At 42.2% G+C, this 18,339-nt stretch overlaps 2 protein-coding genes across 5 annotated transcripts; both read right to left on the bottom strand.

Annotated features, from left to right (window-relative positions):
* Positions 1–1,043: 1,043 nt before the first annotated feature.
* LOC115166211 (lethal(3)malignant brain tumor-like protein 1) lies at positions 1,044–9,894 on the bottom strand. Of its 4 annotated transcripts, none has more exons than XM_029720001.1 (22): positions 9,645–9,894; positions 8,731–8,890; positions 8,323–8,510; positions 8,090–8,213; positions 7,755–7,920; positions 7,363–7,498; positions 7,130–7,166; positions 6,927–7,018; positions 6,401–6,505; positions 6,025–6,160; positions 5,728–5,819; positions 5,468–5,619; positions 5,269–5,345; positions 5,066–5,151; positions 4,737–4,847; positions 4,287–4,401; positions 4,021–4,141; positions 3,719–3,919; positions 3,544–3,593; positions 3,208–3,365; positions 3,049–3,111; positions 1,044–1,894 (listed from the first exon to the last, which is right to left on the bottom strand). In XM_029720001.1, the coding sequence occupies exons 2-22, from the start codon at positions 8,867–8,869 to the stop codon at positions 1,760–1,762; spliced, it is 2,484 nt and encodes an 827-aa protein (XP_029575861.1). In that variant the 5' UTR covers positions 8,870–8,890; positions 9,645–9,894; the 3' UTR covers positions 1,044–1,759. The 4 variants fall into 4 exon arrangements, with proteins under 4 accessions (XP_029575861.1, XP_029575865.1, XP_029575862.1 ...); XM_029720005.1 differs by having other exon boundaries at positions 4,042–4,141; XM_029720002.1 differs by having other exon boundaries at positions 9,781–9,803.
* A 164-nt stretch (positions 9,895–10,058) lies between these two features.
* LOC115166212 (serine/arginine-rich splicing factor 6) lies at positions 10,059–13,907 on the bottom strand. Its single transcript, XM_029720006.1, has 6 exons — positions 13,688–13,907; positions 13,004–13,158; positions 11,637–11,761; positions 11,292–11,494; positions 11,104–11,166; positions 10,059–11,015 (listed from the first exon to the last, which is right to left on the bottom strand). Exons 1-6 carry the CDS (start codon positions 13,792–13,794, stop codon positions 10,661–10,663), a joined length of 1,008 nt encoding a protein of 335 aa, XP_029575866.1. The 5' UTR covers positions 13,795–13,907; the 3' UTR covers positions 10,059–10,660.
* Between the last annotated feature and the right edge of the window lie 4,432 nt (positions 13,908–18,339).

Below are 18,339 nucleotides of genomic sequence, written 5' to 3'. Positions count from 1 at the left end.
TAATAATATAGTCATTATGTGCTAAAAGAGAAAGGATTTACTTGTTACTAAAGTATATTTTCACCAGGTCATCTAACTGCAGGCATTTCAACTGTGGCACGAACAGCAACAGGGAGCCAGGGAGACATGCAGTTAACCAAATCCCCTACTTAAATCTTGAAATATAACTGAGACTTCATTCTACACATTTCGACTTTATTCTCAAAATAATTTCTACTTTATTTTCAAAATATTGCCACTTTATTCTAGAAATATTGTCACTTTTTTAAAGTGCTATCGTGAAAAAATACAAATAAATCCACTCATCGCTGTTTATCTCTTCACTTGGTACTAATACTCTTCCATATTATTCAACCCGTCCGCCCTTCATCCACACAATATTTAATGACCTAAAACCCGCCTGTACCGTAGTTATGACCGCAGATACTGTGGGTTCTGATTCAAACCGCTCATCACTAGTCTGAACCGTTTGGGCTACAAACTAATATGACCCCATCATGGAAAGTGGGGACTCTCACGAACAAGATGGTGTTCTCCTTGTCACAGGACTCATCTGATGGTAACACATACAAATTAATGGAAGTATGGAGGTAGTTTTGTGCCAACAAACAAGGCCTTAAATATGTGTCCAAAAAAAGTTCTCCTATGTAGATATAGGACAGACACTTCAAAACCTTATTCCTAATGATTAGTTTTTTGACTGTCTTTTTTGCCATTTATGAATGTGTTATTCAATGTGTTATGCCACCAAGGCTTAGACTTTTAGAGGGTCAAGAACACAACTGACATTATAAGCATTTTATAGCAGCGCCAGCATATTCTTTAGATCTGCAGGGCGGAAAAAATTCCATCGTATCATATGATACTGTACATTATTCAAAAATGTTTGTATCATAAGTAGCCTATCATGACATTTTGATACCATGATATTACCTGGTATACCATGCAACATTAAGTCAGTGTATGGCTCAGTTGGTAGCGCATGGCGCATTTTGAATTCAATTTACTTCATCATCACCAGTCAACTGAAGTCAAGACAAGTAAGAGATTGAACTGGACATTTATTTGTTCATATGGAATGAATGATTTTGACCCAAGAATATCTTGACACAGTTTGCCCACCAGAGAGAAATATAGTTCTAAGAATCCTGAAGCCCTTGTAACATTCTATTTAAATACAGTGTAGAAGCTGACATAAAAAATAAAACTGATATAAAACAATACATCCCCAGATATCTTGATATTTCCTTTTTGAAATGTTCCAAACAAAGTTCATATTTTGTCACATAAGATTTGTAAGTGCTTGAGAAACTTGGAACCGTTTCTGGTATTCAAAACGGACCATTTGCTCTATCTAGTGACCAACTATAAGAACAGCAGCATAAAATCACCCTGGATTTCAAATCTGGGAAAAAGAATGGCAGTAAAATATCCACATTTTTATCTAACTAAATCCCACATAAATAATTCCATATATTTTGCATAAATCAAAATAAGTATATCTTTCGACGCTCCTTACACTTTCAGGTAAGAATCCATCTGATTTGACTCCTGTTATTGCATGAGCAGTGAAGCAACCGTACAGAAAACTTCAATTATGCCTTTTCCCTGTTTTCTTCATCTCTCCCCCACTAACACCCCTCTACTGTTCTCTCTCTCTCTGATGGGTACTGAACACCAAACACATAACGGGTAGGATTCTGGATGAATTTGGCACATGATGACTAGTCACTGAATCTCTGGCCGAGTGGGGGCGGGATCACTTGAGGCCTTCGTCAGTACTCTTGAACATTAAAATGGCGTTGGAGATCTTGAGGGCGGGACCGAGCTTTATGCTCATGATTTTGACGATGTCAGTCTGTTTCAGTAATAGAAAGGCCTCCCCGTCAATCATCTGAGAAGAAATATACAAGAAGCAGGTATATAAAATGCTTTATCATACAAACAAAAAACAATAGAGGACAACAGAATACAACTTAAATGCAAGACCGGCTCTAGCCGTTTCGGGGCCCTAAGCGATATTTGGTTGGGGGCCCCCCCACCTCGTACATTTTTTTGTGTCCCCCCCCCTCTTGATGGTGGAGAGAAAATGTAAAGGTTTAAAAGTTAATTTCCTGCAATTCTACACATTCTGCCATGGGGCGTAGAGAAAATGTTGCAGTTTTAAAGCTAATTTCCTGCAATTCTACACCTTTTATAATGACTTATGCCATATTAATATGATATCTGAGTGAAAATGACTAACAAAATCAATGGCTGCCCCCTGGAGGTCAGGGCTCCTGGGAATGTGCCAGTCGGTATTCAGCCATGATTATTACAAGTTTGGTAGTTAGTCTAGACAGCTATCTAATCTAAAAATTGGTAGCTGACATGGGTAATTGAGTGACTGTGAGTGACTGACATAAGAGAAAAACTGCTGTTGCACAACCAACCAATGCACCTGGTGTATTCTACTATTCTTACTCTCAATAGTAAATTGGGACCCAGACTGAGTTCCTAAAAAAAAGAAAATGCTTACGCCTGGAACCGGCCCTGCTTAAATTACTTAACTTAGTTGTTTTCAATGTGCTCCAGTTTGTTTCAATACTTCAAACTTAAAAGGGTAGTGCAGTCAAAAAAGTCATTTCCTGTGTTTTATATACATTTCCACACTATGAGGTTGGAATAATACTTTTAAATTGTGAAAATGATGATAAAGCACTTGTTTGGCAGAGTGGGGTTTTTGGACCGCCTAGTGACATCACCAGGCGATATAAGTTGCTAGACCAATAACAAAGAGTTTGCCCTCCTTTCTGCCAATAACAGCTAGTTTTCTGGTTACACATCCCTCCCATTAGGCTCCTCCAATTAGGCCCCTCTCTGACAGTCCTAGCAAAATTATTGCTTGCGAAATTGTTTTTGTCTAAGAAGCTATTTTTGTTTCTTTTTGACCATTTGTAATTGAAAACAAGCACAGTAAGGTACTTAATTCTTATCCAGATAGGATTTGATATTGAGATAAAAACAGCTGCATTGGACTTTTAACTTATCAATTAACATTGTACTCACTTCCTCTTTGAAGACACAGGCTTGCTCTTCACAACCGGTCAGATTCTGGACAAATCCAAAGACCTGTTGCACAGAACACGAAGAAGAGTGACTGATAGTACTCTGCTCCACCGTTTGTCGCAGCCAAAGATAAATAGGGCTGAGTAGTACAGCTCTCACCTCCTCCACGGTCCACGCTGCCACCTGTGTAGCGCTGATGCCCTGGACGCCAGGCAGCAGTTTGCAGTGTTGCTCCCAGCACAGAGACAGGGTTCGGTCCGGGTGGGCTGACAAAGCAGACATGAACAGAGACGGGCACATACCCTCTGTGGCTATCGCTGCAACACAGGAAAACACACGCACATATTAATGCATGTACACATATGGTACCTACACATACACACAGAATACTGTATGGATGCAGTAAACTCGGAGCTGCCATAGAGAATCAGAGTGCGGCCATAGACATAAATAGATATCTGTACTGTGTACAAAGCTTAAAGCTGTGAGACTCACTCTGGTATGTTCTCTGCTGGATTTTTCTGTACTTAGGGGGACGGCCAATCCTAACAATAGAGAACGAGAGACACTGGTGAGACGGGGGAGCTACAGCGGGCAGATCAATACACCACTATGACTCCTGAGTCTGACGTCATACAACAGCCTTAGCCACTGTTGACATGAGGCTTACCTGCCATGGTACCGGGACTTTTTGGTCCTTTGGCCAAAGACTAAGATGCTCCGCTTTGCTCCGCTCCCCTCTGTATCTGATAGGTCGGTCTTGAGTCTGCCCTGGTTTCGCTCAGCCAGTGGGCACCCTGACAGACAGTGATGTGCGGTGAACCGCCCAGTCACATGACCCGAGCCATCACATCCGGGTGTCGGACACTTCCTGTTTCAAACAGTAGGGTTGACTCCATTATAACATAATCATAGCATTGGTATGGAACACATATCCACTTCCATTTACTGCTTCATAGGCGATTCAAATACCTATGTCTGGGGGTTGCTGACCTGTGATGGAAGCTGTACTTGGTGGATCTGGAGTGGCTGATTCCTTTGCAAGGCATGGAGGAGAAACTGGACTGGCCTGTGGTTGCAGGTTTCCTGGGGCCTTATAAAAAAACACACACACGCACCCAAGCACAAGCACACACGCACACAAGCCAAACAGACCATGTAAGCACTCATATCAAGGTGAAGTAGAGTCAGTGAAGTATGGTAGCTGTTACCAAGGTGTTGGGTTTTGTTTGACTCACCGGGGGGCACTTTTAGCGGGTGACCCGTACTCTCACACCAGCTGACCGGGTGGATGTCAGGGTGGTCCGAGTCCATCCAATCATCATACATATGACTCCAGCCATCAAAATGGACCTGTGGGAGTATGGTATATTTAGGCAATAAGGCCCGAATGGGTGAGGTATATGGCCAATATACCATGGCTAAGGGCTGTTCTTAGGCAAGACGCATATTGGCCATATACCACAAACCCCCGAGGTGCCTTATTACTATTATAAACTGGTTACCAACGTAATTAGAGCAGGAAAAACAAATGTTTTGTCATACCCGTGGTATACGTGATATACCACGGCTGTCAGCCAATCAGCATTCAGGGTTCAAACCACCCAGTTTATAATATGGCATAGTTATGGGAGTGTAGTAGTGGTACTGGCACAGAAAACCATGAGACATGCACACTGCTGGTTGACCTTAATGCGGTGTGTGTCGACCTCCTCCACTGTGGCCACCCGAATCAGGCCGGGGCTCCTTTTGTCCACTGCCTCCAGCTTCATCTGAGCCTGGAAGCCATGAGCAGGACGCTGCGGAGGGGAGGGTCACATCGTCATCACACAACGGCACTTAACACCTGACCTCAAATCAGTCCCTATAGTTAATCTCAAAACAGTCGTTATGTTCACAACTCCACTTTACCCGACCACAAAAGGAATCAAGTCAAGTCAATCGTATTCATCAATGTCTAAAATGACAGCAGTGTATGGTGGTTTTCATTGCAACAAATCCTCAGTGATGTACTCACAACTTTAAAGGCCTCGGCAGACACCGCGGTAGAGCCAGTCTCGTCCAGGTACCTTGACCAGGAGAACCTGCCCGGGTCTGGGTAACCTGGCAGGACAGACAGGGCACATGGGATCCAGTTCAAAGGTGTGTGTGAAATGCAACCGTATTCCCTATCGTTTACTATTTAGAACTACATTCATTTCTTACAACTTTGTCAGTCACCTTGAGGTGGCGTGAGAGGGAGGCTCCTCTCTTGGCACCAGCCAATAGGATGGATGTATGGACTGCTGGCGTCACACCTGTATGGGGATTCAACATCAACTAATCAGATTAGAATATAAGTCATGGCCTAACGGCTACTAAAACAGCACAGTTTATGATTTAGAGAAGCCGTGAAAAAAAACATGAAAAATGGCCTCACCAGTAGTCATACGTGTCATCCCAATTATCAAAGTGAACCAGGAAGCGGTCGTCCACCACGTCGGTCACAGTCGCCACGCAGATGAGAGAGGGGTTCATGCGGTCGACAGCCTCCAGCTTCATGCCCACCTCGAAATCACCCTCCGTATCAGTCTGACCAGTGGGCCACCAACACAAACACACCACATTAGCTGCTTACAGTTAATTACTTCAGGTAGATGCATGCCACTGATTGAAGATAAGAGTCGTGCTTAGACTTACTCTTCCAGGGCTGGAAAACACCTCTTTGGGGGCAACTTGGGCTTTACTCATTCTCAGGTAGCTGGCCCAGGAAAACTCCTCCTCTTTGCAGCCTGTGGCACACACAGACACAAACATGTGATATGGACATGTCCCTGGACCACTACTCTAATAAGGGAAATCTCATTAATGACTTTATGACTCAGATCCTTAGGTGCTTGGGCAAATGATATGGGCCATAATCAAAATGTGAACAGGAAACAAATCCCGAGTCCAAATTGCAGCCCAAACACAAACCAAAGCCTAGTATACTCTGACCTTTGGGGGTGTACAGTTTGTGTCCAGTGCCCTCACACCATCCCGCCGGGTGGATGTCGGGGCAATTGGCGTTTACCCAGAAGTCATGAAAGTCTGAGTAGCCGTCAAAATGGAGACGCAGCCTGTAGCCACAAATCTACAAACAGGACAAGACAGACAGAAGTCAAACCGTGTCTCCCCAAATCTCTCTCTCCGTGTCTTTCCCTCAGTTATGTGGATCCATCTCTCTCTCTCTCTCTCTCTCTGAGGATTAATCAGTGTGTACAGTCAGGGTGTGCATAGTGTGTACGAAACAAAACAGTCAGGACAGGGAGAGAGGTAGAAGCAAACCTCAAAGAGCATGCGACTGTAGGTTGAGCAGCGCTGCACACAGTACCTCAGCCACAGTCAGAACAAAGTACATGGAGGGGTGCTGCGGGTCGATGCCCTCTAACTTCATGCCCTGGCGGAAGCTGCTTTTGCACTGTGGGACCCTCTGAGACTGAAAATACAGAGGGTTATAATGAGAAAAGCCATAGACACATTCATCCACGCACACATGCACACTCAATTTAATTTGCAAAGAATATTAACTTTTGTTCTCTAATTTACTAGGGCTGTGACAATACCAGTATCGCAATTGTTTTTCCATGGCAAAAATGAAAGCAGAAATCAGACCAAAGTCTTTGGTCCTTTATAAACCTGCAGGATGTAAAATATTGTGTGCTATAGACTGGAAAATAAATAAATGTGACTCTGGATGACAACATAATGATATTTGTTTCCAACATTAGCGCTGTTTTCCTAAAGAAGTTTAGTCCGCTTTGTGTTTTGTTTCCTTGCTACGATACTAACGAGTATCGCGATACTGGTATCGTCCCGGCCCTATCATTTAGTATGTATCGAAAGTTAATAAAACCCACCTTTTGAAAGAGTTTGGCTGGAGCTGCCACTGATTTGGTCTCCTCCAGATACTGTCCCCATGTCCACAGCTCCATCTTAACTTCACCAGTACCTGTTGTACACAGACAGAAAACACAACACAAAGCATATTGGAAATCTGATACGACCGAAACTTGACTTGAATATATGGTTCAAATGGGTTTACATTTTTGCTGATTCTCACCCGCTCTGTTGTGTCCGCTTTCTGTCTTCAAATAATCCTAGAATCACGAATACAACACATGGATTTACTGCAACAAAGAAATAGTACCTACACCATGAATAGTATTGAACAAAATAATTGATTGATGCATATGGCCATCACATGCACGCGAGGTCATTTACTTATTACAAAGAAAATACTACTAAATTGTGAATGCTTTATGTGGGATAGAGTGACACTCGAGCCTTTCCCACCATGCCATCCAGCTCAGACTCTTCCTCCGATGGACTCAGGTAGTCCTTCCTCTTCCTCTTCTTCATGGGTTTCAGCAGCTCAGGGTCCAGAGACGCTACCCTGCCCCCGGGAATCTTCTCGGCACCTCCCACCTCACTAAGGAATAGATAAGAGAACAGTTGAGTCCACTACACAAAGCTTCACCTTAGGCTATGACCTACATTACATCTTCTGCATGGAGGCTAAAATCTTTTTGTAGTTTTGTTTTTATGTCTGACCATCCACTGTATGCGTATGATACATCCTTGATTTTCATTTAGCATAAAAGGCTATGATAAAATGCTTTTTTATGGTAAAAGGATGTTTTCATACATGAATTTGATGTGGATAGGCTTCACGCTTCAGTACTTACTTGTCAGTCATGGGTTCCCTGCGTAGTTGCTCTGGGTAGGTTCTCTGTGCCACTGGATAACAGCTCTCCTGTTGGCCTGGCCCTCCCTGGGTCTTAGGCACAGTCTTGATGGGCCTCTCCTGATCCACAGCCACACCACCCACAGTGCTGAGAGGACGCGCCACATCTACAATGGAGGCATTATGTCCGGTTAGGATTAGGAAAGGACTGCATACAGGGTTGCAAATTGTTTTTGAGGATATGTTTGAGCACGCTAGTTCATTTCCATTACAATTTAGTTAAGAGACTGTTAAGCTGCAGACAACACACAGTATGACTAATTTTCAGTAGCCTACCTGTTTTCTTCATTGGCCTGTTTTCGGAGTCAGGTATTTTTCCAGACACCACTACTATTGGTTCAGCGCTGCTGATATTCCCTTGGCTGATCATCTCCAGTGTTCCACAGTCACTCACACAGAACTGAAAAAGAAACATATTTTAACAACGTGCCCACATGGTACGTCTTTACTCCAACAATGCTTACTATTAGAGAACCCTATGCTTAAAATAAAATACAATGGTCGTTCACCTTTAGGTTGCTGCTGGGTAAGATGGCCATCCCTTCTTTCCACTCCAGCACATGGACGATACTACAGGTCCCCCCAACCTGGGGGGCTAGAGTGGGGGTCTCCACCTGTCCAGCTATGGCTCCATTACCTGTCTCAGCAACACCCAGAGAGACCTCCACCTTCTGGGTACTAGGAGCAGGGGCTGGGGCTTGGGAGAGAAGAGGCAGGCTTCTGAGTTCTGAGCGAATGTGAAGATATGATGTAGCTACGTGAGACTAGTTGGAGGGTAGTATATGCCCCTTCTGGTTTGTCAACATTTAGGACATTGTGCAGCATAACTCTGAGTTGAACATTTTTCAGGGTGTAATTCATAACAGTACGGTATTGAGTGTCATAGTTCCAGAAGTGTCATTGTGGCCAAATCTCACCTGGCAGGATGAGTGCTGTGGTGGTCTGTGGGCGTGTCTTCTTCGACAGGCTGTCATTGGAGAGGGAATCACTGGAGTCAGTGAGGGGAGTGGGATCTGCTTTTTTGGCTGAGAAATCCAGCTCAACTTTGGCACTCATCGCAGACCTCACTTACTGCCTCTGAAAAGAGATCATAAAAATGTCACATATTTCTTAGGATTAGAGTGACAGGGTGAGGAAACAGTGGAAGGCAGTGCTAAGGGGCCTGAATATCAGAAGGATTACAGGCTTCAGATGTATTCCCCATATCATCCATCCCCTGCACCCACAGTATTATGTTCTCTATTACTATTAAACATCTGAATATAGGGGACAATTCCCTATACATATATGCTGTCATTTTTCTAATTTTAAGAATAAATAAATGCTGTGTGGGGATTAAGAAACCTTCCCAATTTTATGAATCACTTTTAGTATCACTTCACAGCATTGGAGAAAAACCTTAATCCGAATGTACTTTATTTAAAAACAATTAGTTCTTAGGACATTTCTGTCGATGCTTTTTGACAACGCTGCTCTTAGAATAGCAAGGGAAAGTAGACAAAGCAAAATCGATTTATATTATTAATTTACCAAAACACAGCAATTCCGCTGTAAAATGGCGGAAGATCATAAATCCTTGAAGCTATGAGAGAAAAAAATAGTAACTCACAATTTGTGAAAATGTACAAAGCAACCAATCCTGGCAAAATGTCTAATGAACGGCATCGCTTCATGGCATGCAGCGACAACAATAATACAATCCCGTTTATTGTTGCGGACCGTTAGCCCATTATAGTTTTGCTGATAACTATCAAATATGACAGAATATATTGAATAAAATTTGCGATATGAAATAGCTTTATGGCTAATTATATGCATGCTGAATACCAACCACAATAAAATGACAATGAGCATCAAACCATCTGCAAGTTATAACTTCAGGATTCTGGAGCGCCCTATTACATGCATGTCAAAGCATTATAAATGTTTATCAGCTGATCAATTTGAAATGACTCAATTTCGCTTACCAGAGGTTTCTCTTGCGGATCAGAATTGTACGCATGCGCAGAACCATGTTCATTTAATCAGAAGAATGTATAGCGCCAACTCAATGACAGCACCAAAATGTTTCGGGAATTACTTGGTCACATCAATACAATTTATTATATGAACACTGTACACCATTTCACCGTAAGAAAGAACCCATTTACATATACAACCCCGTTTCTGTAGGTTTAGGCCCTAATACGATAAAAAGCAGCGCTTTGTGTCATGGCAGCAACAACAAAAAATCACGACACAGCAATTTTCATAACAACTTTTATTAAATGTACAATAAAAAAATTGACATGGTTACAAGTAATCAGACCGGCTTCTCATGTGGGAGAGGCTGGAATCTGTACCACGATCCCTGGTTAAATCTCGATGCCAAAAAAGTGTATGTCCACAAGATGTACAGCACATACATTGTAGGGTGTCAAAAACAAACCTTGGGCTCAATAGGTGAAATTACTCAAATCATGAAAAATAATGTCAAACACCACCCAGAGGTAAGCAAAAGCAGACCGGAGGGAGGAAAACAAATAATTAAGGAAATAAAAGAAAAGTTATGACTTGTTTTCAATACAAAGCCATTCAGACAAGCTCCTCCATGTACAAAACATAGCAGCTATAATCTACAATGTGCCCCCCCCCCCCACACACAATAATGACTAAATCATTCTCAAGCCATGTATAATACAATGTCAAGATCATGGTTTAGATTTCTAAGTGCCAAAGACAGCACCGATTAACTGAGCAAGCCTTGATTAACCTGGTACTGCAATAGATCTGCTAAATCAAGCTGCTCCTATACATCCAGATTGCTCTAATGGGGAACATGTGGATGAAACAAACTGGGCAATGCCTTTAATCTCGGGAAGCTGATCTAGACCTGGAGCGAGATGGGGAGCGGGAGACAGATCGCTTGTCCGGAGACTTGGAGCGACGGTCAGCTGCTGGGGATGGGGAGCGAGAGGACGGCTCCTCCTTCCCATTCCCCATGGGGGTCGCCGAGCGGCTACGGGACTTCTTGCTAGCCAACTTCTCCTTGGAGGGGCTGCTGGAATCCCGCTCAGATTTCACCTTGGAATGGCTCTTGGAACGGGACTTGCTTTTGTCGGAGCGGGATCTGGATTTGCGGGTGCGAGAACGGGAACGAGACTTGCGGGAACGGGACTTCCTTCCAGATCTAGAGCGACGTCTCTTGCTGCGAGAATGGGATCTACAGGGGGTGGACAATTGGTCAATGAGTATAACAACGAGTCTAAACAATCTGAACCGTCACTTTGTAGACAGGTGGGCATTCTTACCGGGACCTGGAGTTAGTCCTGGAGCGGCTGCTCCTGCTACGAGAGCGACGTCTGCTGCGAGACCTGCAGAGGGGAACAAGAATACAAATGTAACACTCATCCCTTTAAAGTGACAACACATGGGAAGCAGCAGGTTGGATGAGAAATTAAACTACTCATAAAGAGCAGGGCGGTGTGTAGAGCCTCACCTGGAGCGGCTGCCAGAGTAGGAGCGGCGGCGGCGAGACTTTTCCTCCACCAGGCGGATCTTCCTCCCGTTGATGTCCGTGCCGTCCAGCTTGTCCAGGGCCCTCCTCATGTCCGAACGCGAGCCAAACTCGATGACACCCTCGTTGGTACGCTCCTTGTGGGCGTCAGCGTACGTGACCTCTCCAGCCTGGCGCATGAAATCCTGTAGAGGCCGATGCAGAGTCACCCCGCAGAATATTTCCCACATTTTCCAGAAACAAATGGCCTGCCATGGATAGCAACTGGCAGTTTCTTTTTAGTGCCTGCCCCTCACCTACAAATATAAAACTGTCCCAACAACTCACCTTCAGATCCTGCCAGCTACAGCGGCTGGACAGATTCTCAACAATCAGCCGGTACTCGGTACGGACAGGTGGCCCATACTTATCCCTGCCAGTGCGGCTTCTGCTGCTGCTGTAACCACTACTACCTTTAAAATGACAGGTTATACAAATAGTCAGCAAAACAAAGTGGCATATAGGCATTTCACTCAGTGGATCAGACCATAAACAGAGAACAGAGCTACCAGGATAAATGGCGTGGTAATGTTTAACCTAGGTCCTGTAAGATGTCCATCTGGACCCATTCAAGACGAACCTCTTAATAAGTGACTGAGGTCTAAAAGCCATGGCATTTGTTGTCTTAGTGGATGTCAGTTTATATTCTCCTCATTGTACCGCCTCTGAAGTAGTTCACTGCTGTTGCAAAGACCACCACTGCATCTGTTACCAGCAACATACAGCCAGTCTGACAAACGTTTAATAAGTGCAATTCTTTAGCCGTACAAACAAATCGACATTGATGTTCTTCTTCTTACAAACCCTTGAATCCTGAAAGACAAATAGAGGCGCCAACAAAGTCACTGTCAAAATGGTATCACATTTAGTGAGTGCCAACTGACATAACGCTAAATAAGTTTTCCCCATGACTTTGCCTAACCGGTTGTCAAACTGGGGGGGAATTCAGTTGGTTTGCCCACTTACAGCGAGCGGTAACATGTTTTTGACTTAGCCGCCCCACTTATTCTTTCAACATAGAAACCAATGGGAATCCTCACCATCACCCCTGGTCTATTGGCAAAAGGATGCTGTCATCATGGCTTCCGGTTAGGTCAGCCAAGGGTCAAGGGGCATAGGTCACACACACATTGTAAGGTGAAAGCCAAGGCCAAACGGGACAGGCAGTCTCATCTTAGCCAGTCATCTTAGCCTCTATGGACTCGGACTCAGCCTCAGCCCGCAGCTGGACTCTTTCAAATTGAAACATCAAGGACTTTGTTAATGCTGAAATCAAACGTAAAATACAATTCACATGTAATGGTATTTAACGATACAGCTAGGCTACATAGCCGTGACTTCATATTAGCTAAATACAGTTGTTTACATGTGTTTACAATTCCACCAGGAAAGAAAACACTAGAAACATGGTTTCATTACATCTAAACAAACAGTAGTTGTCTGCGCCAAGTTGGGTCAAACTTGGACCATACTCAATGGTGACACTTATACTAACATTAAATACTTTATTATGGCAATGGTGAAACCATTGAGTATTGGCGAGCTAGGTCAAACTCCACTTTAGGATCACAGGTCTGTGTGTATACGGTCCACATTCACATTTCCTTGATCCAGTGGGAAAGGGCAGAGGGAACATTGAAATAGATTGTACTTACTTCGACCACCCCCGCCACCACTGTATCCATCTCGGTCGCGCCGCGGGCCTCTTGCATGTTCCACGGTCACACGCTCCCCGCACAACTCCTTGCCATTCAGTTCATACACAGCGTCATCCGCATCGCGATTGTCCTCAAACTCTACAAAGCCATATCTAAAATATATATATTTTTAAGTTAATAAGCTTGTCTTCGGGTAGCAATGACTGCAAATCGAATGAGTATGAAGACGGTGATACTAATTAACCCCTACTCATTTAAAAATAACGTTATACCACAAACCTGGTTAAATAAATAAATTAGTGGGCTCATTGCCTGTGCATTAAAGGCTCTTTCAGGCAACAAGCTAATTGGCTAACGTTTGGGTAGCTAACAGTTAGTTACATGGCGCACAAAAAAAAGAACGGTCTGCAGTGAAGCCAAACAGGCAGCCATTTTGAACACGTTAACGTTAGCTAGCTAACTAGGCAAGTTCTTTACAAAACATTAAACGCTTTAGTAAAGCCAATGTGAATCTAATAACCACTAATGTTACCTAGTTGCTATTACATGCACGAATAGCAACATAAATGAAAGTCAAATGTGAATGTAGGTAGTTATTTCACATATGTTTTGGGAGAGCTAGCTAACCGAAATCAAGTAGCTATGAAGCTAGCTTTTCCAGCCCTGTGTTGTTGAACTTACCCATTTTTCAGATCAATTTCCATGAGCTTTCCGTAGCCATTGAAAAACCGCTGAAGGTCTTTCTCTCGAGCATGATAACTTAGTTTTCCAACATAGACACGGGGCATGACTATTGATCCTCGGATGGCTTCACCAACTGATAACAAAATGCCGTTAACGAAAGAGAAATCGCTGAGTTCGGTTGTTTTATGTAGACGTGACGTCAAGAATCATCGTCGCGAGAATACACGAATTCACACTCCAGAGTCAATGTCATTATGCAGCGTTCATATGCTAGTCGGAACTAGGAAACTCGGGAATGTCCGAGTTGCCGATTCGTTGAATGCGGCACGTGTATAACTATAACAATAACCATTTAGCACGTCGCAAATTTCCGAGTTTCCTAGTACCAACCAACGTCTCAATGCTGCAAAAGACTGTGAAAATGGTTTCATCTAAACCTGTCAGTAGGTCTGCATGTCCCACTATCTCTAAATTATCCTTGTTTTCTTTAAACCTTTATTTAACTAGGCAAGTCAGTTAAGAACAATTTCTTATTTACAATGACGGCCTAGCCCGGCCAAACTCTCAGGATCCCTAGTAGTCTGTAGTAGTACGCTACTAGAACATAGAACTAAACTGAATTTCCACCAGTATTTTTCAGTCTATCGTACAGAGCAGTTTAGTTCTGTATTCTAGTAGCCTACTATAGACAAGGGGAATTGAGATATTGGGACTTGTACACATTGACGCAAACCAAATACGTGACCCTTTAATAGAAATCCCTTAACCTCTACGGGCCACGGGGGCAGTATTGAGAATTTTGAAAAAAATATGTGCCCATTTTTAACTGCCTCCTACACCAACTCAGAAGCTAGGATATGCATATTATTAACACATTCGGATAGAAAACACTCTGAATTTTCTAAAACAGTTTGAATGGTGTCTGTAAGTATAACAAAACTCATATTGCAGGCAGAAACCTGAGAAAAATAGATAAAAAAAAATGAGAATTTTGTGGCTGTACTATTTAGTGTCATTGTTTTAAAGATACCACAGTGAGAAAGGATTCAGTTCGCAACTCCTACTGCTTCCACTAGATGTCAACGATCTTTAGAAAGTTGTTTGAAGCATCTGTGATAAATACACACCGAATTAGAAAGCTTACAAGTTGACACGTCATCACTTCATTTTTTGCGCCTGCGCATGAATCTGAGAAGAGTGCCTTTGTCATTATCGTTTATTCTAGACACTTGATAGGTTGTGTGAAAATATTACTGATGTTTACTGATGTTTCACGTTAAAAATGGAACAAAAGATTAGTGCTAAACAACGTTTGACATGTTTAAACAAACGTAAATAGATTATTTACTAGGTTTTCTTTAGTTTTTCGACGTGACTTTACACTGCCCACCTCATTTTGTGGGAGCCTACTGAACGCTAACTATTTGGACATAAATTATGAACTTTGTCAAAAGAAACCACATTTGTTCTGGACCTGGGATCTCTGGCAGCGCCTTCTGATGGAGATAATCAAAGGTAAGGGGATATTTAGAATGTTATTATCGATATTAGATGATGCTAATGCTAACGGTATAGCTTAGCTTAGCTTAGCATATAGCTTATTGTTGTTAGCATAGTACCCAGTTTATACAAAATGTGATTTCCCAGTAAAGTTATTTTGAGATCTGGCCCTTCGGTAGCAATTACGAGATGATAATATATTATTCTTTGAATGACAATATTATAATTTACCAATGTTTTCGAATAGTAATTCCGTGATTTGTAATGCTGGATTCACTGGGTGCATTCGAGCCGAAAAAAATTCTGAATTTCACCGCGACTGTAAATGCTGTTTTTGGATATAAATATGAACTTGATGGAACTAAAAATGCATGTATTGTATAACATAATGTCCTATGAGTGTCATCTGATGCAGATTGTCAAAGGTAAGTGCATAATTCTAGCTAGTTTTCTGTCTGTTGATGCCCTTCTTTGAATTGGCTAAACATTACACGCAGCTATTGTCAATGTACTCTCCTCACATAACCTAACTTTATGCATTCTCCGTAATGCCTCTGAAAATCGGACAGCGTGGTTAGATTTAGGAGATATATCTTTCAAATGCAGGAAAATAGTTGATTATTTGATTTTTTGAAATGATTACTCTTGCAGTTTTGAATTCCCCGCCATGGTCACATGACAATGAATCCCAATACCGGGATAAGATCGGGATAAGATCCTCAACAGGTAATAGAAATCGAAATTGTTAAAACAGGGTAAAAATGCAACATGTTCAACAATAATGAATATCTTTAGATTAGTTACAGGAGCCCAGTATACCATATGTTACCAGCAAAAAACATTGTAATCAGATTAGATACTTTTTTAAAAAACTGGATGATTATTTCGAGGATTACTTTTAAATTCAGAAAGGATGTTTGCGGGAAACAAAATATGACACTGTTTTCTCAATAATGTTCAAATCAACATTGAAAAAAGACGCAAGATTAAATTTGTTCCATCTGAGCATGGCTGACCACAAGTCAGACCGCTATGATGACACACCAAATGTATTTGATGGATCACGGGAAAAGAGCAGGAATAGGTTTGGCTACAGTCCAAGCTATATCTTCCAATGGTGCGACTGCTGTCGGCATCCAAAGATTATCCAACTTGAATAAACGCTTGGAGGTCAGGACGACAGCAGTGGTGTAGTCTACTGCTATACGGATATCACGTATTATTGATATCTACAAAGCGCATTGATGTGAATCACACGGCTGCTCTCTCGTTTAGCTATTTGATTTTTACGGATTGTGGTTGTTGCGGATGGATGTTCACAAATCTAAATGTGTATTTGACCCCAATGAATTCATTAATGTTAACTGCCTATCAATCATTGTTTTTGAAACCAGTGGAAAGCCGGTGAAAAATGCGCTCTTGCCATAGCTGCATAGTGCGGATCCCAGCCTGTGGAATAAAAGTGGGTCTTTTGTTGCTCAATCTAATTAATAATTGATAAAAATGTTTTATCCATAGGCCTAATGGACACATGCTCAAACTCGCACACTCTTGATAGACTTAAAGGGGCAAGCTGTAGTTGCTAAATCCATTTTTGGACTTATACATTAATCACATATAGACAGTGGCGAGAAAAATATGTGAACCCTTAGACAAACACAGTCTGCTTAAACTAATAACACCCAAACAATTATAGTTTGTCTTTATTGAACACACCATATAAACATTCACAGTGTAGGTTGGAAAAAGTATGTGAACCCTTGGATTTAATAATTGATTGACCCTCCTTTGGCAGCAATAAACTCAACCAAGGTTTTCTGTAGTTGTGGATCAGACCTGCACAACGGTCAGGAGGAATTTTGGACCATTCCTCTTTACAAAACTGTTTCAGTTCAGCAATATTCTTGGGATGTGTGGTGTGAACCGCTCTTGAGGTCATGCCACAGCATCTCAATCGGCTTGAGGTCAGGACTCTGACTGGGCCACTTCAGAAGGCGTATTTACTTCTGTTGAAGCCATTCTGTTGTTGATTTACGTTGGTGTTTTGGGTCGTTGCCCTGTTGCATCACTCAACTTCTGTTGAGCTTCAATACACAGACAGCCTTACATTCTCCTGCAAAATGTCTTGATCAACAGAAAAATGAATTCCCAAGTTTATGATAGCAAGCTGTTAAGGCCCTGAGGTAGCAAAGCAGTCCCAAACCATGACTCTCCCTCCACCGTACTTTACAGTTGGGATGAGGTTTTGGTGTTGGTGTGCTGTGCCTTTTTTTTTCTCCACACATAGTGTTGTTGGTTCCTTCCAAACAACTCAACTGTAGTTTCATCTGTCCATAGAATATTTTGCCAGTAGCGCTGTGGAACATCCAGGTGCTCTTTTGCGAACTTCAGACATGCAGCAATGTTTTTCTTGGACAGCAATGGGTTCTTCCGTGGTGTCCTCCCATGAACACCATTGTTGTTTAGTGTTTTACGTATCGTAGACTCGTTAACAGATGTTAGCATTCTTTCTAGGATTCTTCTTAACCTCATTCAGCATTCTGCGCTGTGCTCTTGCAGTCATTTTTGCAGGATGGCCACTCCTAGGGAGAGTAGCAACATTGCTGAAATTTCTCCATTAATAGACAATTTGTCTTACCATGGACTGATGAACATCAAAGCTTTTAGAGATACTTTCCACCTTTATGCAAGTCAACAATTCTTAATCTTAGGTCTTCTGAGATCTCTTTTGTTCGAGGCATGGTTCACATCAGGCAATGCTTCTTGTGAATAGCAAACTCAAAATTTGTGAGTGTTTTTTATAGGGCAGGGCATCTCTAAGCAACACCTCCAATCTCATCTCATTGATTGGACTCCAGGTTAGCTGACTCCTGACTCCCATTAGCTTTTGGAGAAGTCATTAGCCTAGGGGTTCACATACCTTTTCCAACCTACACTGTGAATGTTTAAATTATGTATTCAATATAGACAAGAAAGATACAATAATGTGTGTTATTAGTTTAAGCACACTGTGTTTGTCCATTGTTGTGACTTAGATCAAGATCAGATCAAATTTTATTATCAAAATTTATGCAGAAATTCAGGTAATTCCAAAGGGTTCCCATACTTTTTCTTACCACTGTATCCATTGTTTCTTAAATAATATAACT

Source organism: Salmo trutta, chromosome 28, assembly GCF_901001165.1.
Source record: "Salmo trutta chromosome 28, fSalTru1.1, whole genome shotgun sequence".
Lineage (NCBI taxonomy): Eukaryota > Metazoa > Chordata > Actinopteri > Salmoniformes > Salmonidae > Salmo > Salmo trutta.
The sequence above is the reverse complement of the archived record's forward strand: the minus strand, read 5'-3'. Positions and strand labels throughout refer to the sequence as shown.

Bases quoted from the DNA above. Each gene is read 5' to 3' on its own strand.
- LOC115166211 (XM_029720001.1), bottom strand. From the start codon at position 8,869: ATGAGTGCCAAAGTTGAGCTGGATTTCTCAGCCAAAAAAGCAGATCCC. The intron at 8,214-8,322 runs GTGAACGACCAT...TTTCTTTTTCAG, and splicing joins TACCCAGCAGCAACCTAAAG to TTCTGTGTGAGTGACTGTGG. The intron at 5,820-6,024 runs GTCAGAGTATAC...TGTGTGCCACAG, and splicing joins CAAACTGTACACCCCCAAAG to GCTGCAAAGAGGAGGAGTTT.
- LOC115166212 (XM_029720006.1), bottom strand. From the start codon at position 13,794: ATGCCCCGTGTCTATGTTGGAAAACTAAGTTATCATGCTCGAGAGAAA. The intron at 13,159-13,687 runs GTAAGTTCAACA...TATATATTTTAG, and splicing joins GAAATTGATCTGAAAAATGG to ATATGGCTTTGTAGAGTTTG. The intron at 11,167-11,291 runs GTGAGGCTCTAC...TCCCCTCTGCAG, and splicing joins TACTCTGGCAGCCGCTCCAG to GTCTCGCAGCAGACGTCGCT.